General features: G+C 40.7%; 1 protein-coding gene across 7 annotated transcripts in view; it reads left to right on the top strand.

Annotated features, from left to right (window-relative positions):
• Positions 1-27,602, top strand: part of fermt2 (FERM domain containing kindlin 2) — a 156,678-nt gene that overhangs the window by 53,732 nt on the left and 75,344 nt on the right. For all 7 annotated transcript variants that reach the window (XM_063048992.1, XM_063049010.1, XM_063049001.1 and 4 more), the window contains exons 3-4: positions 3,253-3,486; positions 16,115-16,255. In XM_063048992.1, coding sequence (XP_062905062.1) covers positions 3,253-3,486; positions 16,115-16,255 — 375 coding nt within the window. The remainder of the gene's footprint in view (positions 1-3,252; positions 3,487-16,114; positions 16,256-27,602) is intronic.

The following is a 27,602-nucleotide window of genomic DNA, read 5'->3' as shown; positions in this document are numbered from 1 at the left end:
CTTCCAAATATGCTAACAACAGTGCTAAATTGAACTGAACTGAACATTCCTAGACTGTTTCAATTTCTCATGTGGTTTGATGTTTTATATTCTGTGTCTTCCGCTCATTTTTTGCCGTTTGCGTGAATTGTTCTTTCTTTGTGCTTTCGGTGTTTAATGTTTTCTTTGAATGGGTTCCATAGTGCTTTTGTTTTGTGGCTGTCTGTGGGAAGACAAATCTCAGGGTTGAATGCATACTTTGATAAAGAATGTACTTTGAATCTTTGAACATTGAGGAATCTCAAAACTCCAAATTGTTGCTTAATTTCACCTGGTAACAAGTACTTATAATTCCATCACGGCAGCTAATGCTTGCGTAACTTTTTTATCTGCGATATTTTTAATGCTGACACAAATGTCATAAATGACCACAATGTGAAGCAATTTAGATACCCAAGTTGACAGGCATAATGCAGGATTTTTAATGTGACCATTAGTGTTACAGGTAGAGAATGAAGATTAAAGAATCAGCTGTAATCCAGAATGAATCAGTTCATTGTAGCTGTGTTCTATACTTTGATATAAAAATTGCAGTATAATGGATTCCAGTTAATTGGGCCATTGGTTAGTCAGGGCAGCTGCTTTTTTTTTTGTAGCATTCTTAAAGAACAAAAACTAATCGATTAAAATAGTCGTGATTCCCTTTGTTTATTTGGGACACTGTGCCACTTACAAACTTTGTAATTGGGGCAGGAGACTGTGGCTGAACAGGTTCTAACTTGCGTCCACCAGGTGCACTTGTGTGGCTATTAAACGCTACACCATGCTTAGAGTGAACAGTTTTTAAATAGCATCAGATGCATGTGTTGTGTTCAAAAAGCAGTGACGTTTGTCATTCCTAGTTGGCGAGAAGTAAGCAATAAAACTATTCAGAACTGTTTTGCTCACTGTGCTTTCAAGCATTCAGCCTGGGAGTGAATATGAAACGATTTCACTACTTCAACAAGTTAGGAACTACGCAGAATTTGAAGATATTGACAATTATCTTGGATGTTAAAATGGAAATAAAGATTTGGGGGATGCAATCGTCTATAGAACTATATGAAGACAGTCCATTATCTGCACTAAGTGCCTGTCGTAATTTTGTTCATTGGGTACATTGAATAAGTTCATTTTCAATAACCATTTGGAACTAATGCACAGTTTTATAGTACTATAGTACTGTTAGTAATGTTCTAATTTGTTCTGTATTTCATGCAAATACATAATTTGCTGCTCATTTAAATGGTAGCTTGTTTTTTTTATATTAATTTTTAACTATTTCCATGTAAGTTTGGCTAACTGGGGCAGCTGCTTAATTGGGTCAAAATGTACTGGTTCTGATGTTTTCTAATTTACAGGAATCCAGTGTGTTATATTAGGTAAATGAATGTAGGTATAATATTTATTGAACATACTTTTCCTCTTTGGTTCCAGCTACATTTTATTGGGGGTTCTGCATTACGCCCCTCTGAATAGTCACAAAACAATGTTTTGGAATATTATTACTCAGGAAGCAGTGACTGCATCTGTTTTCTCTGGTTGACCCAGTTGCCTGCTGAGAGCACAACATGTGCAAAAATGCACGTTGAGGCATAGATGAAATTCCAGAAGTACGCAAGACTGTTTGAAACCATTGAACTGTGCCAATTCGTATCCATGTAGTTGAATGCAACTTGTGCATCGTTAATTTTCAAGCTCTGGAAAAACTTGTAACCACTCTTTCCACTGCCCTGATTTTCCTCTTTTATGGACACTAAGAAAGTTTTTTTTAGAAAATGAGTGGTTTCCATATGGACCTCTTAAATGTCAATGGCTGCATTTCAAAGAAAACCCCTTGTAGTGGCTGGTGGTTTTTCCATTCAAACAGGTGATCTGGGAACTTAAAGTTAGATTTAACAGTTGGTTTCAAATTGAGCAGAGGAGGTGCCTAATGTAGAGAATTAGGGCAAAACTGGGTAGGCATGGGAGACTTGTAGAGTGGGTGTTTTGGGGAATAAATTTTAATATAGAAAACTGGGGTCATATATTTTGGTATCAAAATCTAGGAAAGCACAAACCTCCGTGTTGAGAAGTTGAGGAAGTTGGTGGTGTGGTTTGATGCAAATGAAAAATAGATATTGCAAATAAATGTCAAGGTTGTTTTTTAGCCATTTATAAAATCTCTTGGGGATATCGTAATGGAGTATCGAACTTTTGAGATCACACTTGCAGTATAGTTCAGGTCTCCACGGCTAGAAGGTTATAGGATTTGCCAACTATTTTAAGCATGTAAACTCTCTTGAGCGATGGTGTTCAGCAATCAGCTGAGAATAAACATCCTGTAAGTCAGTTGTCCAGAATGAAGACCTAATGGGATTCAGGACCAATTAAGGTGATTCCATTTGTGCAGAGTCAAACGAGGGCCATTAAGTATATTGTCACTTTAAAAGTTCAAAGTAAGAATGTGAACTTCGATAATAAATGTCACCATATACAACCGTGGGCTTCATTTTCTTGTGGGCATACTCAATAAGTCCATGATAGAATAATAACTATAATAGAATCAATGAAAGACACTACTGACTTGGGTGTTCAACCAGTGTGCATAAGCAAATAAACTGTGCAAGTACAAAAAGACGGAAATAATAAATAAATAAGCAAGAACTATCGAGAGCATGATATGAATCCTTGAAAGCCAGTCCACAAGTTGTGGGAACATTTCAATGATCGGGTGGTTATCCTCCTTGTTTCAAGAGCTTGATGGTTGAGGGGTAATAACTGTTCCGGAAACAGTTGGTGTGAGTTTTGAGGCTCCTGTACCACCTTCCTGATGGCAGCATGTCCTGGATGGTGGGGGTCCCTGATGATGGATGCTGCTTTCCTGCGAGAATGCTTCAATTAGATGTGCTTAATTGTGGGAAGGACTGTACCTGTCCAAGTCCGTGTGGAATCAAAAGTGGTTAAAATTTGGAACTCACTACAATAAGTAATAGAGGTGACTAATGTGGATACATTTAATGGGAAGCTAATAAGGGAGATGAGGTTTGAAGGGTATTGCTGGAGTTGAAGAATGATGGCGTACAGCATAAGCCTAGAAGTTGACTAGTGATTGAATTCTTCATACATTTGACTTGCAGCTGGATCCTATGTTAATGAGCAAAAGGGGCAATCTGTATATTAGACAAAGGACATAGGAGCAAAATTAGGCCAATCCTTGCATCAGCGTAAGTTTGAAACTCCTTTGTTTTGCAGATGTGAAAAAAGACTGGTCAGATCATGCCTTGTGGTGGGAAAAGAAGAAAACCTGGCTTCTAAAAACCCATTGGACATTGGACAAGTATGGTGTGCAAGCTGATGCTAAACTGATGTTCACACCCCAGCACAAGGTACTTCGCCTCCAGCTGCCTAACATGAAGATGGTGAAGGTCAAGGTCAATTTCTCGGACAGAGTCTTCAAAGCTGTCTCTGACATTTCCAAGACTTTCAGTGAGTACCAGAATTACACTGCCTCTTTATTCTGTCCGACTGTTTTTAATTGGTGCAATTTACAGCTAATTTTGACATTTTATTTAAAACTCCGTCATCATGTTGTTTCTGGAGTTGAATTGCTGGAGAAACTTGATCAGTTCATCCATAGTGACTCAGGTTTTCCACGAGGTTAATGGTGAGGTAATTAATACTGACTTTCATTGAATAAATAGGGCAGGAGTCTCTGTCAACTGTGGTCACACTGTTAAATGTAAAAATCATGAAATTGGTCTAGACCAGATTTCTCAATCATTTTGCCCTAGAGAAATCCTTGAAATAATTTTCAGGTCTCAGAGAACCCCTGCATAAAAATTATTAAATCTATAGCTCCCGATACGTTAGCATGATCAGTAAGTTGTAGAATTGCCAGTGCTCTTCTGTGTAGAGAATGAATTTTTAGCCAACCTTTCTTGGGGGGAAAAAAACAGATAGTTAAGCTTAGCAACACACATTAAAAATTGCTGGTGAACGCAGCAGGCCAGGCAGCATCTATAGGAAGAGGTACAGTCGACGTTTCGTGCCGAGACCCTTCATCAGGACTAACTGAAAGAAGAGATAGTAAGAGATGTGAAAGTGGAGGGGGAGGGGGAGATCCGAAATTCCAGCATCTGCAGATTTCCTCGTGTTTGCGTAGTTAAGCTTAGCTTACCTTTCTTGAAATTCATCTTTCTTTTCCTTTCATAAATTTTTAAAACTCATAAGGCATCCATAACAAATTTCTGTTAAATAACTGGCATAAACCAAAATGGAATTTATTTTTTCTGGAGGTAGGCTTGGTAGATTTTATTTAAATAGAGGTTGTAAATTGATTTTAATGAATGCTATTTACAACATGAAAATTTAGTGACAATATTGAATTGTAAAGTTACTAAAAACTATAAGCCAGAGAAATATGAATAAAAATATAGCCAAAGACACAATTTTATATAAGGCTTTGAATGAACAGTTTCCATAAGGCTTGGGCCATCTGGCCTATTGAGTCTGCTCCGCCATTCAATCATGGCTGATCTTTTTTTCTGTCTCCTCCTTAGCCCCTGTTCCCAGCCTTCTCCCCGTAACCTTTGTTTCTTAGTTTCTTACTAAGTGACATGATCAGGCTCAAATATAGACCTAGCATGTGAAACCTGTGTTTGTTTTTTGCTGTACAAATACTCAATTCTGGGTCAACCTTGAGATAAACACACATGGGTTTCACCTTCAACTGAAATGAGACTATCGCGATCCTTGCTTTTGATGCTTGTTAAACAAGAAGAAGCTGGCTCACACATGTAAGAAGTTGAAAACTGCAGCAAAATGTATATTGCTTTCCTATGAATGGCAGGATACTCTACTTTCACAGAAATCTGGAGCGTCCAGGGGCAGGTCAGTAAATCTCATCTTGACTGACGATCAGACTGCAGCTCACAAAGTTCTTCCTGTTCTCTCAAAGTCAAGTTATGAGGCTGAGCAGAAGATTCAGAGAAGGTTCCTCACCCAGTCATATACTTGTGTTGAAAGGGAGAAAAATGCTGTTCAATTTTGTTCTGCAGTTCTTCCAGGTGGTTTTCAATAAAACTCAAGACTTTCTAATCCTTCCTCACTCTCAAGCCCAAGCAGTAGTGGAAACATTTCAAGATTTCCTTTAATCTCCTTTAATTTCCTTTTTGCAATATGATTTTTCCAAAGATCCAGTTTCCTTTTAAATCTGAGAATCTTGTCACTTGAAGTCAAAGCAGTTTCTCCAGGGCCTTGCAGAGACTCGTTCAACTGGTTCATATGATGAAAAATTTCTGTTAAGTAGGCTAGTTTCTGCAGCCATTCTTCACCTTCAAAGCACTCAACAAAATCTGGCCTTCTATTTTCTTGAACATACTCCTGCAATTCATCTTTCAGCTCAAACACCCTGTTGAGAACTCTTCCTCTGCTATGCCACCGGATTTCAGTATGTAGCAGAAGATTGGTGTGCTCCTTGTCCAGGTTTTCACAGTTTTTTGAACATTCTTAAGTGAACAGGTCTTTGTTTATTAAAGTTAACTATTTTTGTAGCATCACCCAGAACTTTATTCATTTTATCTCCAAGAGATTTTGAGATCATCACCTCTCTATGAAGAAAGCAGTGTGTTGTGACAACCTCAGGGGTTTTTTTTTTACAAGGGAAACCTTTCATGGAGCCAACCATTGATGGGGCACCATCAGTACAGATGCCAACACAGTTCCTCCAAGACAGGCCTTTTGCTTCCAGATATGAAGATAAAACATTAAATATATATTGGTGTTTGCTTGTTTCGGGCAGTTCGTTGCAACAGAAAAAGTTTTCTTGAATTTCACCATCATTTACAAATCTTACAAATGCTACATATTGCTGAAATCCGTTGACTCATTCACCTGGATAGAGAAGCTGTTGTTTTTCAGTTTACCTGTCAAAACCTCTTCAGTGTCATGTGACGTGTCATCAATACATCAACTTATCGTACTGTTTGAGAATGGCTGCCTTCTTGCCCAAACAAAAACATGTAAGAGCCCATTCTCCAGCTACTATATGTGGACGACTGTGTTCTTCTCATGTACCCAGAGGACATGCTGCAGGCTGCAGTCACAGTTTGCGAAGACTGCGAGGGCTTTCAGGTTAATGGATAGTCTGAAGAGAAAGATCCTCCATCAGAAGCCCCCTGGTGGCGTTTACAACCCACCTTGGATCACCATTGATAATCACCCTCTCACCACGGTTAAGCAGTTGACCTGCCTGAGCGGTGTCATCTCCAATGACACTTTGGTAGTAAGGGACATTGACAATCGGCTCGCCAGAGCTAGCAGTGCCTTCGGGTGCCTCCAGCATGTGTGGAACTACCACCAGCTGTGTCTGTCCACAGAAATCCAGGTGTACAGGGCTGCCACCATCACAACACTGCTATAAGGCTCCGAAGCCTGGATCTAGTACCACAACCAGATCCAGTTGCTCGAGCACCTCCATCAGCGCTGCCTCTGGTCCATCGTGGGTATCAGCTGGTAGGATCATGTCCTCTACAACGATGTCCTGGAAGAAGGCTCAACTTCCAAGCATTGAAGCCATTTTTCTGCTCCGGCAGCTCTACTGGCCAGGTTATGTGTCTCACACGGTCAGCTCCAGGTTACTGAAACCAGAACTCTTACCAGGGCAAGAGAGACCATGGTGCCCTGCACAAGTGGTACAAAAACCAACTTGAGCAGCAGCTCTCTCAGGTCAACGAGTGGCAGCAGCTGGCTTGTGACAGAGATCGCTGGAGAACCCCTGATCCGTGGCAGAAGAACAACTGCTGAAGAGAAGAGGAGGCACAGGAAGGATCCAAAGGCCCACATCCCAGTAGTTCCCATATCCCTACTGCTCTAGAGTCTGCAGATCCAGAATTGGCCTCTGCAGTCACCAACGATCCTGCTGTCGCTCCTGTGGACTCTTCTTCCTCCTCATCTTCGCAAGTGAAGAACCGGCTGTCGTCGTCATTGAGCATGAAACCTTTTCAATTTCTCGTACTGCATCTTGTCCTAGCATTTTACGCACTATAATTTTACAGGCTGGCATCACTAGGTTCTCACCAACTGTGTGACTTTTCCTTTTCTGGATAATGAGTTCTGCTGCTAAGTAATGTGCGTCTGGGGTTTACTGACTGTGGCTTTATTACCAAAAGCTTTATGGATTGTTTTGATATTCTAATAGCTGTTTAAAATAACTACGTGTCATATGGCTGTGATTTGAAGTTGTGTTCTTTCAGTGTTGCTGGAACCATTGCTGCATTTGTAAGTTGTTTGCCACAGACTAGGCATAATGGAATAGGACAACTTGGATCACCAGTCCTTGTAAAACCCATTTATAAGAAGCATTCATTGTAAAGACAGATTTTTTTTGTGTGTCTGTTGTTGGCGTAGTACAGTGAAATGACTCAGATGATTGTAATTCAAACATGGCCACATGTCTGAGGTGCCCGTAAAACGCGAGGACCATTCAATGCTCGGAAAATGCACTTCATGCTACGCATCAGCCTACCGTCCTCCCCTCTGTGCAATACAGTGCTCGCCAATTACTTACAGCCTCCCCTATCTCGCATCAAAAACTGAGAATAGACTCAACCAAACAAACATGGTCCTCCTGCGCGCTGCCATCTGGGCTGAGATTGCAAATGGGGTTGCTCGGTCACTGCCCACCACTGCAAGCGCTAGCATCGCGAGTTGTGCCGTCAGAAAGCGATGTTTATTTTTTAAATCACGATCTCTGGTGGAACCTCTCGCAGAGCCCTGGTTGAGAAACCCTGGTCCAGACCGTAGACCCTGGAGCCCCACTCCCTGGCTTTCTCCCGACACCTTTGATGCTGTGTCCCATCGAGAGCCAGTCAAGCTCTGCCTTAAGTACACCCAACAACCTGGCCTCCACAGAAGCCTGTGGTAACAAATTCCACAAATTCACCACACTTTGGCTAAAGAAATTTCTCTGCATCTCTGTTTTAAATGGATGCCACTCTATCCTGCGGCAGTGCCCTCTTGTCCTGCACTCCCCCACCACGGGAAACATCCTTTCCACATCTACTCTGTCTAGGGCTTTCAACATTGGAAAGGTTTCAATGAGATCCCCCCCCACCACCCCCCATCCTTCTAAACTACAGCAAGTACAGACCCAGAGCCATCAAACATTCCTCATATGAAAACCATTTCATTCTTGGAATCATCCGTGTGAGCCTCCTCTGAACCCTCTCCAATGCCACCACATCTTTTCTTGGCTGAGGAGCCCAAAACTGTTCACAATGCTCAAGGAAAGGCCATTCAAGTGGATCAAGTTTTAACTCTGATGTCTTACTACTCTTTGGGATTGATAATGACAATTTTTTTGTACTTTAATTATTACTGAATATTTACTTTTTTAAAAAAATTTAATTTTAAGCATCTCATCTTTATTGCTTCCTCTTGCATATCATCTTTTCTCCCATTATTTGATGGCCTGCGTGTAATTTTATATTGCATATAATGTAGTTTCCTCTTGGTTAAATCTAATACATTTGGGGGAGCTTTCTCTGATCACAGTAGTGCGGCTGATGAACATGCTACCTCACAGTTCATGTGAACCATATTCAATTTTTGCATCTGTGTAGATGAGGGTTAAATTCTGGGAGGAGTTGATGAGCAATGAGAATAACATGGGATTAATGTAGAATTAGAGTAATATGATTGCTCGAAGGTCAGTCAGTACAAACTCTGGGTTGAAGGGCATGTTATTGTGTTGGATAAATCCGACTACATGACTAAGTCTCAGATTCCATGTAGTGGGCACAAAGCCACCTCACGCTTTGGATTGCATTGTGAAGCCCCGTCAAGTCCATGGCCCTGTGGTCAGCTTAGTATCAATCCATTTAGTTCCTGCTCACTCCACTTCCCTCCCATCAGACTTCCCAGGAACCTTCCAGATTGAGCATTAATCTAGGTACAATTGTCGGTACCCAAGGGAAGGTTAAAAATATGTGCAATGGATGAACAGTGTTTCTATATATTTACAGCTCCCATCCAGAGCATTATAGCACATCTGTCAGTGGCTCTTCTGGGGAAACAGCTTAGATTTCTTTTTCAGCTATCTCCAGATTATTCACCTCCAACCTCTCCCATCCCAAACTCTAGCTTTACAAGGGGAGCTAACTGTGTTTTCAGTAAAAATGGAGCTAAGGCTGCTATGATGAAATGCCCTACCAGCTTGCTGAGCGTTAACTACTAGTCATCCTGTGATTGACTCATTGACTGTGAACAGTAACTGGTGAAAACAGCTTGCAAGATCCTGCTCTGGGCATTTGTTTGTTGCTTTTCTTTTCTGTTTAAGCAGTTTGTCTTTGATTCATAATATGTTCTTCAAGCACTGAAAATGTCCAGGTGCACTTAGCCAGCAAAACAGAATTAAGGCAGTATCTCAGTCATGTTGAGTCTTGCTTTCTATTTGTTTAAAGTTTTAATTGCATTTTTATTATAACGTAATACTACTGCTAATATTACTAATTACTAACATTATATAACATAATATTATTAATGATCTAAAATTATGCAATAATAAGAACACCTGTGGTTGTGATTTCTGTTGACAGCATTTTGGAATTTAATAAATTGTATAGAACAAAAGTAGTGATTTTTTTTGTGCTACACATTTTCAAACAACACTTTAATGAAAATATTCTTCTAATCATCACTTTCGTTGTACCTTGTGAGAAAATTTTTAAAGTGCAGGTGAAATTTATGTTTACTTCCTCTGGTCAAACAGTAAATTGTTTTCGATAAGCTTCTGAACCATTAAATAGTCAGTATGACTACACTAGGTAAGCCACTCTGTCAGGTATGCCTTGCTATTAAGCATGGAGATTGTAATTGAACTTAAATATGAAGTTTCAAAGGTGTCACCAAGGAAAAAGGAAAAACCAAGAACTCTTCCAGAAGCACAATTTTAGAATATAGATCATTTAAATCTCCAAATGCAGTTGTTTAGAAAGCATGGTCATAATTAGTTTTTAAACTTCCTTTGTACAGCTGATTTTCTCTTTTGTCCTGATGGGGGGAAAAAATGGAGATGTGGACTTCACCAAATTCCTGCATATTATTTTCTTGTAAGTCACTGGATAGCAAAATGAACCCATCTGATATTCAAGCCCCAGAGGAGTACAGATGCCAAATGAATTGCCTTCTTTCCCTTCTACTGTTGCAGTTTACTTTCAACAGTGAAAATTCATTGTGATTTTGCTGCAGTGATTCATCTGCTCACTGTTACTTTTGAGAGTTTCACTTTATTTTAGCTGCATAGTTTACCTTTGAAGTTGTGACCTAAGTCTCTAATTACAATCTCTGGGTCATCTGTAAATGTCCACAAATGTGCCCTGTTGGAGAAATCCATACAATGTAGGGTTAATTTGTACTTTAAGTTTATGTAGAAAAAAAACTGCAAAGTGAGCAAAAGCATCAGGGAGCTTAGAATAAGACAAAAGATTGTATAAATCAAAGGTTTGAAACATGTAGAGGAACTTCCTATCCTTTGGTTTTCTAATCCCAGGAACTGAAAATAATTTGTGTGTTTGCCAGGAATGCAGAAGGACTTGCTCTGGTGCACATTAAGTAGATAAATTGCAGGGACACAGTCTTCTAGTAAGGCCTGATTACTTTTTGTTGGGGAATGGCCTTGTTGGTCAAGAGTCTTTGTGCAATTACACTGTATAGGCTGCTGCAGAGGATGGAGTCAAGCGCAGTTGCACCAAGGATTGAGATGTTATGGAGGATTTCTTCAAAGTGCTTTTTCAGTTGCCACTGACTACTTCTCTGCCCTTGATAAGTTCATCTATGTTCTTGACATTCAGTTGAGTGGAAGTTGGTTGTCTGGGTCGTAAAAGGTCTTGACAGCACAGAAGAATGCGTGCTGCTCCAGACCATTGTTGACTTGTTCACTGGAAGCAAATGAGAGGATGAGTTTTACAGTATTGCCCTTTAACAAGAAATCTTCATGAGAAGACAAAAAAAAATGTGAACAGCTTATTTTAGCATGCTTGCAATGCACCAGGACGCCCGTTAGTCATTTTAGATGAAAAAGGATTTTTTTTTTGATGATGAATGCTTTTAGACTTGGCACAAAGCTTGTAATGTACTGGGTAGCTGTGGTCCCTGCCCTCCAATATGCTCTAGAACCTGGACTGCTTAACTCTGGCTCCTCAGTACATTGAAAGAGTCTACCAAAGTCAAATCCTTTAAATTCACTTGAAGTGAGTCAATATTTGCAGCATTCAACACAGATATTTTCAGCTGTCTATGCTGGGATTGTGTCTATGCCAGTCATATACCTGATGTGCTCAATATTGGGCTCTATCACAGAAAAGGATTGTGTGTAATTGAAGAGGAGTGATCCAAGGATATTCTCAAAGCCACCTTGTAAAAAAAATAAACTATTCATGCTCGCTGAAAGAGAAGGCGGAGCATTTGTAATCCAATTGAATTTGTCTCAGATGTACTGGGAGCACACAGAAGCTACAAGGGGTCAGGGGAGTAGATCACCTCACAATCCACCTTTTCTCCTGTACTGCCCTACCCCAGGAAGAGTGCACTTTCTACTGTGGCCTCAATAGTTGTTTCCACTCCAGTTCTATAGATTTAAAAGCAGGTCAGTTGCTTTTGTGTCCCAGCCAAAAAAATGTACGTACAAGATTCTAATCAAGGTTCAGTATTACAAGCTGAGATTTGGAATGGCCTAAAACAATGACGTGAGCACTTTATGTGGAAAAGCATGTGGAACAATAATGTACAAATCCTCACAGGTAACTCTGAGAATTGACGATACTTCAATAAAAGAGCAGTGCATTTGTCCCATAGTATCTTTTCCAGCTTTGTCAGTCAAAGCCTTCATATGAGTCGAACACTTTGAATAGCCCTCAGTTTCTTTGCTTCAAATGTTTATCTAGGTTGCCTGCAAAGAGTTGAGGAATTTGCCTCCTCTTTCACTACTGGCAAAATATTACGTGTTTCAGGAACTCTCAAAAAAAATTCCCTGAATATCTCCCTTTTTAAAATTGCTCTTTACCTTTTGTCAACAGTAGAAATGTTGTTTATTTTTTAATCATCAAATTCTCATATAGGCTTGAAATCGTCCATGTAGCTTTTTCTGTCCTAGTGGAAATAGTGTTGTTTCATGATTACTTGTCTACTTTAAGTGGCACTTTGAAGAAATGTTAACTTAGAAACTTCATCATGCCACTTTGTGTCTTGGAATGCCAGGTGGGTGTCCAACTATCTGTATAGCTTGCTTAAAACATGATGGGGTGGAATACAGAGAACAACGGAAGTATCCATTAAGGACCTCTATTGAATATGGGGAAATCAGCATGGACAACAGCAGAGTTCTGTTTTATTACTTTGTGGAACCTCATTCCCAGGCATATTCTTTGCACTGCATATTTGGATTGAAGATATGATTGTTGTTGTAAATGAAGAATGTAGAACAGCAGACCTGGATTATTAATGGGGTGCCAACCTGTTGATACGACATCACTCCCGTGCAGAATAAACAGTTGGAACACTGTGCTGTGGACTTTCCCAACTAATCCATCTGGTGAAAGCTCTGTGCTTTTACCACTCAGTTGTAAATATCGGATTACAATTTAGCAGCTGCAACTCCTCTCTCAGTTGGAGGTGGTTCTAAAAGCTTCAGCCTAGTCTTTTGCACCGGTAGGCATGTTCACTGAGACCCCTCCTACAAACTTCTCAAATTGTCAACCGGTATTGTCAACTGAGTTTCCTATGATTGCAGAAGCCCGTCTTCAAGTAATTTGATCCATTCTCTGGGATACCGAGAAACTCTTGTGCATACATACCGGATATGAGACCTGGAAACAAACTACTTATTCTGAACATATATGCTCCAGATATTTCCACATCTTGCCAAGCAATTCCAGTGTAAGCACAAGCACAGTCCCGATGAAGGGTCTCAGCCTGAAACACCGACTGTTTACTCATTTCCATAGATGCTGCCTGGCCTTCTGAGTTCCTCCAGCATTTTATGTGTGTTGCTTTGGATTTCCAGCATCTGCAGATTTTTTCATGTTTGCCAGTTGGAAATTCATCTATGATTTTTAAAAAAGAGAGAAATCCAATCTAGCTAGTGTTACGTACCCCGTAACTGGGTTGCCAAACCAGCAGAAATGGATCACTCAGTTGGAGTCTGGATTACTAGAACTAAGAAAGTTTTATTAAAGAAACAAACAACACAGTACTCTAATCAAAAGGATAATAAATGCAACAGTTCAGCAATGATAAACATACATGTACACAGAATTAAGATAACAGGATCAAGCAAGCTCTACGTCGTCTAGGGGTAAATGACCAGTTTCAAAGTGACGCAAAGTTCAGTTCAATTGAATTCAGTTCAGTTCGCAGTAATCACTGCCGTGGGAGATGGACAGTGTGGGGGAAGGAGAGAGAGAGCAAAGCGAATGAATATTCAAACAGCTTCCACACAGACCTTCGATATTCTTCGCAGTCAGCTTTCAGGCAAGCCCTTTGTGATGTCTTCTGAGGTCACCGACCGTGACCCCTCCGTTTCCAGATTCGATCGTTTCTCTGCGGTGAACCTGGCACCCAGGCAAGGGCGGACACACACCAGGTTCCCGCTGATCGTGCCTTTCCACCCTGTGCGTCTATGGCTTGGTCCCGCGACCAGCCTTCCAAAACTTCCCACCGACTTGTGGGAGACACACGGCTTCCAGGGTCTCGTTACCTCGGGTGTCGTGTGTGTCTTGCCTTAGCGAACCTGTCCCTTTTTATCCCCCTGCTGGGGTATCGCCTGTCCATCACTTCAAACAGTTCAGGGTTCAAAGAGGAGCCGATCTTGACAGCTCTCAGACCGTGTCTCCTTACGTTAAACTCTCCCGTCCTTTCATTAACATCTCCAAATGCTGCTCCATTGTTTTCCTTATCTCTCTTTCTCCTGAAGACAGGTGGCAGACCAACTGCTGATCCCACTGGTGCCGGCACAGATCAGTTAACATCTTAGTCTATGTGTACTTTTGTCACACTAGTTACTACTTCCAGTGATGAAGTGATGAGCTTTCCACTGATGTGTCAAGCCTAGCACAAAGGAAGTGGTTGGGTTTAAAGGGATGGACATTACAAGACTGATTTTGGCAGTGATGTCCTTCATGTTTTGAAGAGATAAAAATATAACCAAAGTTGATGTTTATAATTTTGGATGTTTAAGCACTGGTCATTTGAAGACGGACTGTAAGATTCAGTGTAGTAATTTAAGGCTTTAATTAGATTTAATCAGAATTTTTTTTAACTAACAAATTAAGTTATGCTCCTCATCGCCAATGGTATGACTCCCCTAAACTTGAAACATCATTCAACTGGCAGTACTGTGCCATTTTAACTTAACTTCCACTCAAATAGTGTTCTAATTTCTTCATTTAAACACACGTTTAATTGTACAGTTTTCCCCCACCATCCGAAGGTAGAGCGTTCCTATGAAACGGTTCGTAAGCCTGAATGTCGTAAAGCGAAGAAGCAATTACCATTTATTTATATGGGAGAAATTTGTGAGTGTTTGCAGGCCCAAAAATAACCTACCAAATCATGCCAAATAACACATAAAACCTAAAAGAACAGTAACATATAGTAAAAGCATGAACGATATGATAAATACACAGCCTATATAAAGTAGAAATACTTTTCTACAAGCATTACCGCACTGTTCGCCGTAGCGAAAATCTCAAGCAAGCGCTCTCAGCAGAAACTCGCTCTCCAGTAACCTTTAAGCTATGAGGCTGCCAAATCATACCAAATTACACAAAAATACACAGCCTATATAAAGTAGAAATAATGTATATACAGTGTAGTATCACTTACCGGAATCGGGAAGACAGCGCCGAGCACACTGATGATGGTGTGTTAGGCTGAGTCGTCGGAGGTTGGGGTGGTACGATGGTCCCCACCCTCTGGGCCACCGACCGATACCGATCCGCGAAGCGTGCAGTGGTAGCTGGGACGCATCCAGCACGTCTTTAAGAAAAAAGCCGAAATAAATAAGCTAATTAATTAGGTGCTGCCCGGCACGTAAATGTTGGCCCAGATCAGAGACGACACAATCGGCAATCGCCTCTGATGTGGAAGGCTTGAAAAAGAACAGTATGCTTGACTGCTTAGCCTCACGCATTTTTCTATCATACAGTTCTTTGTAAGCACTCAAACCATCTTGCAAATATGCCCTAAACCAACGTACCCTTTCAAAATTAAAGTTGTACTTTTCTGCAATCATTGCAGCGAAAATCTCATGCAGCTGCTTCACATTCAGTTCCTGGACGACTTCACTTTCGGTCCGTTCACTACTGCATTTGGTTTCGGTTGTTATCCTTTCCTCTTCCAATTGCATCAGCTCTTCATCTATCAGTTCTTGGTCATGGGATGCCAAAACCTTTTCAACATCATCTTTGTCAACTTCCAGAAGCCAAACTCACTTTGTCCTTACTTCGTTCACCACAATCGAAACACTTAATTATGTCTAGTTTTACGCTAAATGTAACACCTTTACGAGCTCTTTTAGGCTTTTCCGATACCTTAGAACTCATCTTGCTAACGGCTGCTCACAGGCACGTGTTTAAGCAATGCCGGCGAGAATGCAGTTCCAGGGGAGGCGCAGCTGCTCAGGGCGCGCACTGCCTTTTTGCGTAACAGTGAAAATGCCTTCTGTTAACGAAAACAGGTAACTAATGTAGGTCTTTCGTAACAGCGAGGTTTCGTAAAGCAAACGTTCGAAAAGCAGGGGGCGCCTGTACTTTATGTATAACAGTCACCATAACCTAAATGAAATGGTTTTTGAATCCCTGTGGAAGGGGTGGAAGGACATGTTCATTCCGCCATGGGAAATAATTTGAATTGGGTATCTTAGTAAAACAACAGGTCACTGACCTTCTAATGGCTAAGTGGTCGTATTTTTGGGCATCGAGCAGCGCATGTTTAAATGTATATGGACTTAAATTCCACAAATTACCACTCTCAGTAGGCTTTTTATGAGCACTGTTTGTTGTTAATTTTTTGACTGAAGGTCTCGTCAGTTTCTAAGTTTCCTTCTCTGTTCTAACAGATATAAGGCATCCTGAAGAACTCTCGCTGCTGAGAAAACCTAAAGATCCAACAAAAAAGAAAAAACGGAAGACGGACGAAAAAGACCAAGGTGAAGATGAGGCATTGGAGTTGGAGGGACCATTAATCACTCCAGGATCAGGTCTGTAGCAGTATTCTCCGACTATTAGAGAAAAAGATGTGAACATTAAGAGCCGAGGCGTCCTAGGTTGCAATTTTCCTGATGTACACAGTGTATTCTGGGCTTCATCTGCCACCTCCTATTGTACCAAAGTTTTCAGTCAGTTTTATACATCATTGTTCATGTACAGTAGTTCCAGAGAAACACCAGATAAAGAGATCAGCTCAGTACTTGCATTCTGAGAGCCTATTACAAATAAGATCTTGCTCTTGCGGTTCAGTTGATGTCCATATTAGAGAGAAACCAAATAGCTTTGCTATGGTTGAGAGCATAAAAGAAAGGCAAGCATAATTAGCTTTAAATTATATTTGTGCCTTTTTACATTCTTTCAAATAAATTTTAATGCATGATGATCCATTTATTTTAAAATGGAAGTTTAATGTGAAGATTTTCAAAACAACAGTGACCAATGAAAAACAGTAAATCCTTTGCTCTTGGATCCTTGCTATGGCATCGGCAGGTGCAGAATTTTTACAAGCTTTCATTTCACTCATCATAAATCGAAAGATCTTTATATTCTGAGTTTATCTAAGCCCAGGCATTTTTATTGAGTTAAACTCCATCGTTGACTGAGTGTTCGCCTGCTGGTCTGATATTGTCACTACTGGCACTTGCAGCTCTGTATGCATCAAGTTGTTAAACCAGAACTTTTAAAGGAAACCAAAAGCTAACTAAAGTTCCCCTTTTGAAATTTTTCATAAAGTATCGCTATGTGCATGAGGTATTTTGTACAAAATGATCAGTGCTGTCTAAGGCAGTTAAGGATCTACTGCCTAACTGAACAATCTTTCTTTAGCAGTACAGTATCCAGCCTGTAGTTCCTGAGGTAATGTGTATATTAGAAATTGCAGACTATGCAAACTGGGCTTTATTTTCCTTAGACAGTTATTCTCCATGCATGATCTAGGACTGCCTCTTGCTTCACAAAATATCAACATTTTTCACTGTCTTACGAAATCTACCAAGCTGCCATGGATCCTGAGATTGGAAATCTAGTTCAAGTAGAATAATCCTGAAATTTAAAATCCTTTCTCCTTGTGAGTTGTTGTGCGAGAGCCCAGACAGTTCTGTCCTACTCTTTGCATACCCACAATATGCATGTTTGTGGTGTTTGATCAATTCCATCACTTATTAGGCTTTGGACCGCCTTTGTAATTCAGATTATCTAAACTGATCTCAAATTTTATCTCATGGAAGTCAGGCAACCTTTCACTACACAAAGACCGCCTTTGATTTTTACTGGCAACAGATATCTGCTTACTGGAATTGTTTTCAGAGCAGAAGATAATTTTCATAAACCACCTTCCATCATAGGTGGGAAATGGGTCTGATTGCTAATAATCACATAGTCCTCAGTACTGTTTGCTGCAGCTTTGCAACTGAAGCAGTTTGTGCCATAAAGCAATTAGACACTACTGATGTTCGGGTATGGGTTGATAAGGAATAAGTAACAGTTGTGCAGCCAAAGTGCTAAGTAAAGACGCTCTGGTTACTTCTCACTGACAAAAACACATGATACAGTAAACTCGTTTTGCGTGGGGGTTTAAGTAAGTAGTTCTCTGACAGCTTTATTGCTGACATTGGCAGCATGGTAAGTCAGCCATGACATTGCTGTTTTCATAACATTCACAAAACCAACAAAGAAGTTACAGCGTAAAAATGGGGTCTTGCAATTTTACCTTCATACTTACATTGATTTTCCCCAGATGTTGAATACTTTATTGCAAATTGCATCTTAAAAAGAGATGTGCATTAGTATCCATAATCTCAGCAACAAATTGAAAGCATTTTTCTCCCTGCCAGTTGAAAATTAGTTTGAGGGTATTGCCTAATTTTAACAGTTTAACATTAATAATAGCTTTTAGTCAAAACTAGCTAGCATTTGTCAATTACAATTTATCTATGACCCTCAGTATGTAGGTTAAGTACCACATTTCCTGAATCGCATTCATTTTTAGAAAAACTGAATTCCAATTTTGAGTAATGTTGAGCTGAGCTGAAAGTTTCTGTTAAACCAACTTGAAAACTTCCATGAACCATTAAGCTCATTCAAGTTTTACAGATGGGTGTGGCAATTTAGGGCTTGAAGCCAAGAAGCTACAATCAATCATTTCTTTTATAAAGATGCAGTTTCTAATTGATGGACTGAAAAGATATGATTGTGGTCAGCGAAATCATTTCAGCACAAAAGCTTTTTCATCTGGTATGGCCTTGCTTTTACAAAATACGTATTTATTGTTGATTATCTACTTGCATAGTCATTGACAATATATACATATGATGCAAAATTTAGTGTAGAGTAAAGACAGGGAACTTCTAAGGTTGTGAAATTTTTTGTTTCTGGTAAGGCATCCTAGTGAAAAGGAAATGCAGTGGATTCTGGTTAATTTGGCCATTGGTAAATCGGGGCAGCTGCTTATTTGGGACAACACTTGAAGAACAAAATCTAATCGAGAAAATAGCAGGAATTTCCTGTATTTATTTGGGACACCATGCTGCTTAATTGGGACAGGAGACTTGATGAACAGTTTCTAACTAGATCAATCGTGTGCACTTGTGTGGTTGTTAGACACTATACCGTGCTTAGAGTGAACAGTTTTTTAAATAGCATTAGTTGCATGTGTTTGTGTTCAAAAATCTGTGATTTTTGTCACTGATAGTTGACGAGAAATAAGCAGTAAGACAATTCAGAACTGTTTCACTCACTGTGGTTTCAAGCATTGAGCCTCGGAGATGCCAGAAACAGCTGGGAGTGTAAATGAAATGATTTCACTACTGGAAGTTAAGAACTACAAAGAATTTTAAAAGTACCAACAATCAGCTTGAATGTTACAATGAAAATGAAGGATTTAGAGGACGCAATTGTCTGCACTAGATATCTGCACTTAGTCAATCAAGAGAACACAGCAAAATACACTGGATTAATTCTTCCGTTGATAACTATTAGGAACTAATAAACAGCTTTATAGTACTGTAGTAATATTAGTTGCATTATAATTTGTTCTATATGTCATTTAATTACATAATTTGTTACACAGTTAAACAGTTGTTTGTCTTTTTTTTTGTATATCTTTTTAACTGTTTCCATGAAACTTTGGCTAACTGGAGCAGCCACTGAATTGGACCAAAATGGACATGGCCTGGTGTGTCCCAATTAACTGGAATCCATGGTATTTGATAGCCTTGTGCATTTCATGTGGAACATGTTAATTTGGATTTGGATAAGGAAATCTGCTGAATTTCCAATTTGTGCTACCTACATTTTTTTTATCCTACTGGATATCTTCTCTTTGAAAAAGGTGCTGGTTGATCGAAGTTCTTATTAGAATGCATTTTAATGAATGTGCTATTTTCCACAGAATATAACAGCAGTAGCAACAAGTATCTTAACTTCTGTTCTTTGAAGCATAGTTGCAGGTGCAGCATTGGAACTAAAAGTAACTGGCCTTTGCACCTACTAATGCTTTGAGGATGTAGTCACAGATCTGTATTGATAAAGAGAATTTTAATTCAAAGGGATTCAAAGTACATTTATTATCAAAGTATGCATGCAATATACAACCCTGAGATTCTTCCCACAGACAGCCACAAAACCAAGAAACCATGGAATCCATTCAAAGAAAAAAAACAAACCGCCAACTTGCAAAAAAAAAGAAAAATTGTGCGAACGGCAAAAAAGAGCAAAAACACAATATAAAAGACCAAACCACAAAGTCAACAAAACAATCCAAGCATGTTCAGTTCTGGCTCCTTTCAGTTCAATCTAGCACTGTGTTGTTCCTTGAACGCAGGCCGCAGAGCCCGTCTGCCCCGATCAAAATAGCAACAAAAAAAAGAAAACAACCAGAAACACATCATAACATGGACACCTGTCTACAAACTGCATCAATTAAACCTTTCGCAAGACCCATGGACTCCAGCAGCATTGAGTGAGAGACCAATTGAATGCAGGCACCTTCCTCCAGAAGCAGCAAGTGTGTGTGTGTGAGTGAGTGAGTGAGTGTGAGAGTGAGATAGATATAGATACCACTCACAGGCAGTCAGCGCTGAACACCGGTTCACCACCTGCTCTTGACCTCACTGATTTCAATTTTCCTCAACATTTACATTGGGGAGAAATGGAGTTGATCATGGGCTCGCGCCCTGTCTCCAGGCTGCACACTCCGCTCAAAACCTTATCAAACACCCTCAGAGACTGCAAAGCGCCAGACTGCTCACTTGACCCAAAAAAACACCATCAAACAGTAAATCACAGGGTCCAATAGTAGCTGAAGCATATTTGAACGAAGAAAAACAGTAATAAAGGAAGTAAAATAAGTGGCTTCATAAATTGTCTGAAGGATGTCTGTAAATGAATCCCAAATTTTGTGTAATTCTCTAATGAAGTGTTTTGCAGCAGGAAATATTTTCCCCTCAGTATTTCCTTTATTGTGAGTGCTTACTAACTTTTGATACGTTAGCTAACCTTGTGGAAGAGTAGATTCTCAGGGTTACTTTACCTAAGGTTCAATTACATTTGATTTTTCACTCAACCTAAATCTACACATATCAGCTACCAGTCTCTGTCCTAATCCCACCCCATGTACTGCTATATACTGGCAATCTTCCCAGCTCCCTCTCAAATGTAACTTCTTACTTTTTTCCAGATTTCTGTTTCTATTCTAGACTCAGCATCTGCCATTCTCTGTATCTTCAAACTTTTCAGTGCTCGTAATGTTATTTGTTTTAAAAACTCAACAGAACGCAGGAAGCTCATCAGAGTACAAATCTGTTGTGCTGTTCACTTAAATCATAGCTATTCCATTTTACTTTTTAAACTTGTGCCTGGTTTTAAGTTAGTTAAATAAGTCTTAAGAACTTGTTCTTATCATTAGGACCAAGGCATTTTGGTGCTCCCAATAAAAAATATGCGCCAGTAACAATATGATTTGTCTTTCAGTACTTCAGTCCATTTCCTTTTGAGTACAACTTGCGCATGTATTTGTAATATATTTCATCTCTCAATCTCATTTAAATATATTGTCAATTTAACTGTTCGGTATACGATTCTTGAATTTAAATCACTTTAGCTTTACAACTTAGCACCAGTGGTCATTTGAACCCAGTGGTATCCCACTGCATATTCCTACAATACAGCAGTTGTCCAGCCTTCAGGATATTCACATGCTACAAATGTCCTCATCTAATAGTCCTTTAAGAGAAACTTTTTGCACTTACTGGAGTGGATGGGGGGGTTTTCTGAAATGTTGCTTGCATCAGATATGCTCATTAATACAAATGTCTAAACAGCCAATCAGCAACTCAATGTAGTAGTAACTTAATGTGTAAGAGCATGCAGACATGGTCAAGAGGTTCAGGTCAATGCACACAAAATGTAGGAGGAACTCAGCAGGTCAGGTAGCATCTATGAAAATGAATAAACAGTCACATTTTGGGCTGAGACGCTTCATCAGGACTGGAAAGAAAGGGGCAAGATGCCAGTATAAGAAGGTGGGTGGAGAAGAAGAACAGCAAGCTAGAAGATGATGGGTGAAGCTGGGTGGGGGGAACAGGACAAAGTAAGAAACTGGGAAGTGCTAGGTGGAAAAGTTAAAGGACTGGTTTGGCCATTTATCAATATGGTGTAGAAATGTGATCTAAGCGACTTTGACCGTGGAATAATTGTTGGTGCCGGACAGGGTGGTCTGAATATCTCAGACTGCTGATCGCCTGGGATTTTCACACATAACATTCTCCAGAGTTTATTTTTTAAAAAAACACAATCAATGAACAGCAGTTCTGTGAGTGAAAATGCTTTGTTAATCAGAGAGGCCAGGAAAGAATGGCCAAACTGGTTGAAGAAGACAAGAAGGCACCTAACTCAAATAACCACACATTACAACACTGGTGTGCGGAAGAGCATCTGTGAACACACAACACGTCAAACCTTGAAGTGGATGGGCTGCAGAAGACCACGAACATACACTCAATAGCCACTTTATGTGGTACAGGACATATTAGGTATGTCCTGTACCTAATAAAGTGGCCACTTTATTGTGACGGCAGATACTTGCAATGAAAATCAGTACAAAGACTACAGATCTGGTTCCCACTTCTCTACAGCACACTAACTGTGCTCTGTTATTAAATAACCTCTCAGGATTGTAATCTCAGTGTCATAGAATGATACATTCATAAAATTGTGTTCATTTGGCTCTATGGATGTATCTCAAAAGGCCCTGTTCTGCAGTCTATAACTTCTGTTGCAAGGTCAAAATTAATAGTGATTAGAAGGCAACAATAGATCCTTAAGAACCTGAAGCGCAGAAGTAAAAATGTGTTTGTGTATAGGCTCCTGTCCAGGTCTGATGTGGGTGCAGTCAGGGCGGGGGGGTGGTGGGATGCTCTACAGAAATGAATAAAACATTCACAATGCTCTGGAGGAACTCAGCAGGTCAGTCAGCATCAGTTGAAAAGATTAGTCGACGTTTCGGGCCGAAACCCGTCGTCAGGACTGAAGGAAGAACTTTGGGGAGGGTTTGAAGAATGCTGGTAGTTGGGGAAAAAAAACAGTAATTTGAAAGACAAAGGGGTGGAGGAGGGGAAGCAGGGAGGTGATTGGCAGGAGAACAATGCGAAAGTAGTGCAAGGAGGCGGAACTATGAGGGAGGTGATGTGAAATAGGGATAGAGGAAGGGAGGGGGAGGGAATTACCGGAAGTTGGAGAATTCTATGTTCATACCAAGGGGCTGGAGACTACCTAGATGGTATATGAGGTGTTGCTGCTCCTACCTGAGTTTAGCCTCATCATGGCAGTAGAGGAGGCCATGTATGGACATATCTGAATGGGAATGGGAAGCAGAGTTGAAGTGGGTGGCTACCGGGAGATCCTGTCTGTTTTGGCGGACGGAGTGGAGGTGCTCGATGAAGCGGTCCCCCAATCTGCGTCAGGTTTCACCGATGTAGAGGAGGCCGCACGGGATGCAATAGATGACCCCAAAAGATTCACAAGTGAAGTGTTGCCTCACTGGAAGGACTGTTTGGGGCCCTGAATGGTGGCAAGAGACGAGGTGTAGGGACAGGTGTAGCACTTACGCTTACAGGGATAAGTGCCGGGTGGGAGATCCATAGGGATGGACGTGCGGATAAGTGAGTCGCGGAGGGATGGATCCCTGTGGAAAGCAGAGAGGGGTGGAGAGGGAAAGATGTGCTTAGTGGTGGGGTCCTGTTGAAAGTTGCGGAGGATAATGTGCTGGATCTGGAGGCTGGTGGGATGGTAGGTGAGGACAGGGGGAACTCTGTCCCTGTTGTGGTGGCGGGAGGATGGGGTGAGAGCCGAAGTGCGGGAAATGGAGGAGATGCGGGTGAGGGCATCATTGATGACAGCAGAAGGGAAACCACGATCCTTGAACAAAGAAGACATTTGAGATGTCCTGGAACGGAAAACCTCATCCTCGGAGCAGATGCGGCGGAGACGGAGGAACTGGGAATAGGGAGTGGCATTTTTGCATGTGGCGGGGTGGGAAGAGGTATAGTCGAGGTAGTTATGAGAGTCAATGGGCTTGTAGAAGATGTCAGTGGACAGTCTGTCTCCAGAGATGGAGACCGAGACATCGAGAAAGGGGAGAGAAGTGTCAGAGATAGACCAAGTGAATTTGAGGGCTGGGTGGAAGTTTGAAGTAAAGTCGATGAAATTGACGAGCTCAGCATGGGTGCAGGAAGCAGCACCAATGTAGTCGTCAATGTATCGAAGGAAAAGTTGGGGAGCAGTACCAGAATAGGTTTGGAGCACAGACTGTTCCACATAACCAACGAAGAGGCAGGCGTAGCTGGGTCCCATGCGAGTTCCCATAGCTACACCCTTATTCTGAAGAAAGTGGGAAGAGCCAAACAAGAAGTTATTAAGTGTGAGAACCAGTTCCGCCAACCGGAGGAGGGTAGTGGTGGTGGGGAACTGGTGAGGTCCATTATCCAGGAAGTAGCGGAGGGCTTTGAGGCCTTCTTGATGGGGAGCGGAGGTGTATAAGAATTGGACATCCATAGTAAAAATGAAGCGGTTGGGACCGGGGAACTGGAAGTTATTGAAGAGCTGGAGGGCATGGGATGTATCGCGGATGTAGGTGAGGAGGGACTGAACTACGGGTGACAAAATGGAGTCCAGGTAGGCAGATACAAGTTCGGTGGGACAGGAGCAGGCAGAAACTATGGGTCTACCGGGACAGTCAGGCTTGTGTATCTTCGGGAGGAGGTAAAACCAAGCGGTTCGGGGTGTGGGAATAATGAGTTTAGCGGCTGAGGATGGAAGGTCTCCAGAGTTGATAAGGGCGGTGATTGTGCGGGAGACAATGGTTTGATGTTTTTTGGTGGGGTCCTGTTCCAGGGGTAAGTAAGAGGAGGTGTCAGAGAGCTGCCGTTTGGCCTCAGTGAGATAGCGGTCCGTCCACCAGACTACTACGGCACCACCTTTGTCAGCGGGTTTGATAGTGAGGTTGGGATTAGTGCGGAGAGAGTGGAGGGCAGTGTGTTCAGAGGGAGTGAGGTTGGAACAGGAGAGAGGAGTGGTGAAGTTGAGACAGTTGATGTCTCGGCGACAGTTGGAGATGAAGAGATCGAGTGCAGGTAGAAGGCCCAGGCGGGGTGTCCAGGAGGAGGAGGAGGGTTGAAGACAGGAGAAGAGGTCATCAGTAGGAGGAGGGGAATCCTTGCCAAAGAAGTAGGCTCAGAGACGTAGGCGACGGAAGAAGAGTTTAACGTCATGGCGGGCACAACTACCAGCATTCTTCAAACCCTCCCCAAAGTTCTTCCTTCAGTCCTGACGAAGGTTTTCGGCCCGAAACGTCGACTAATCTTTCAACTGATGCTGACTGACCCGCTGAGTTCCTCCAGCGCATTGTGAGTGTTCCTTTGACAACAGCATCTGCAGATTATTTTGTGTTTATGAATAAAACATTGTGTTTTTACAGCTATTGCCAGAGCATTGAATCTAAATCACATGTAGCACAGAAACAAAGTCTTCAGCCCACTGTGACGGTGTCAACCATCCAGGACCCATCTGTGTTAACAATGCATTGCTAAATGATGTTAATATCGCTTAACAATGCACAGCCTTCTGTGCCTTGACAATTCAAGTGTGCTCACCAAAATGTTTTAAGGTTGTGAGAGTTTCTGCCTTCATCACCCACTCAGGCAGTGCATTTCAGATATTATTTTTTCCTCTGATCCTTCTCTGAATCTCTTTGCCTTTTTACCTAAAAGCTCAACCTTCAAGTCTTAGATCCCACTGTCATGGGGATATATATATTCAGAAGTCACCAAGCTGAGGGCAAAATTAAAAATCTAACCAAAGTTTTCTGTGAGAATTGTAATCTAGAAATTTCATTTATTTAACAGTAAATCTACGTACTAATTGGGTGGCCTAGTTGAGTGGTCTTTCATTGACTGTGTTGTGGTTATTATTCTACAAATTTATTGAATATGTCCACCAGTTAAGAAACTGGTCCACCATAAGAAACTTACAGTTGTACATGGTGACATATATGTACTTCGACAATAAAATTTACTTTGAACTTTAATTTATAAAGAAATTTGTTGTCTATTGAATAATGATAATTCATGTTGTGCACATCTTTTTATTTGTTGCTTCAAACTTCAGTTAAAATCCATTTTCAGAGCTAACGCAAACTTGTGAATCTTTGTTCCAAATTGGAGCAGTATACGTTGTGTAATTTTGATTGAATGTTGTAAGTTGTAAAATAGAAACTTTCATTCTTGCTTTGTAATCGTTAGTCATTGGTAATGAAAGAAGTGTTATTTCAAAAGGCTGTGCTAGGAAATGGATCAAATCTCATTGCTCGTCTTGTGTTAGTTCTCACATGGTATTTTATAATTGTTATAGACAGACGGCATGTGGATTATTTTTTTCTTCCATATATAGTATACTTAATGGGTTGGAAGGAAAATGAATACATTACTTTAGTCCGACATCAAGTGTACGACTCACTTTTACAGAATGTGATGGTTTTTATATACCCCTTATCATTACTCCTTATTTTGATGAAAGTAGACCAGAATTATTTTAAAACACATGGCAGATATCTTTTCAACTTCCCTGGCAGACCATTAGTGAGACTTCAAAATGTAAACTTTGGAGGAGTTTGATAGTAAGCAGTCTCCACTTCTGATTATTTTATCCTTCTGTCATTTTAATGATTGCTAAACACTTCCACTTTTATCTACTATGACCTTTAAATTTGTGTTGTATTGTAAATGATGTCTGATTGTATTTTAAAAGGCTTTTTGATATTGTCATCACTGAGGGATAATTCACTTACAAGTTACTCATTATCCTAGTCTTTGGTGTTTTAATAGTACTTCTGCAAAATATTCAAAGATATTGTAGATTTGAAGGCTGGAGTTGAAGTGTTAATTGCTAGGCAGTAAGAATAATAGAACACCTGCATGTGTTTAAGGCAAGCGTGAGAATTACAGTAATGCAGATCTCCCTGGTTGCCAGCCATTGTCAGAGAACTTCCTGAGGTGGTGTAGAACAGCTAGTCATATAGATTGTCTTCAGTGACTGCTAAGTCTCTGCTTCACTATTGGCAATGAATTCCCAATGGAACTGCATCTCTGAGGGTACGTCCACACTACGCCAGATAATTTTGAAAACAAAGCTTTTTCTCTTCATTTTGACCTTCTGTCCACATTAAAACAACGTTTTCATCCCCCGAAAATGGAGATTTTCAGAAACCATCTCCAGAGTGAATAAATCTGAAAACACCTAATATCCGTTGTAGTGTGTACGGGGTAACCGGAGAGATTTAAAAACGCTGTCATGACAACACCACAACAACAATGCTTTTTCTGCTTCTGCTTGGTACTGCGCAAGCTGTTATAATGCGCAGTCGGTGTGAATGGCGTGAGAGTTAAATTGTAAAGTGAGCTTTTTTGACTATTTTAAAACGCTGTCATGACGTGCCGGAACAGATGTTCGTTGTTTTCTTGAACGCAACCACCTAACAATTTCAGAACAGACGGCAACGAGACTGAAGCCAGGAGGGTTAGAAATGTACTCACCAAATACTTTGACCCATAGCTTACTGAATAAATAAGTATACTCACTTTGCCCTGTTTTCTGTCCTTGCTTGTATGAAGGTGGTTCACCTATTTATGCAAGTACTTCTCTGACAGTAGATGTGTAACAGCCTAATGTAACATTGTGTGGAAATACAAGATAACACTGATGCAGACGTTTTATACATTTAACAAGGTGCTTTATTAATGCAACAGAGTTGGTCAGTTTTTCAATGTTCGTCATCAGCTGGGTCAT

Source organism: Mobula hypostoma, chromosome 1, assembly GCF_963921235.1.
Source record: "Mobula hypostoma chromosome 1, sMobHyp1.1, whole genome shotgun sequence".
In the NCBI taxonomy this organism is placed as follows: Eukaryota; Metazoa; Chordata; class Chondrichthyes; order Myliobatiformes; family Myliobatidae; genus Mobula; species Mobula hypostoma.
This window is presented reverse-complemented; position numbering and strand designations above follow the sequence as displayed.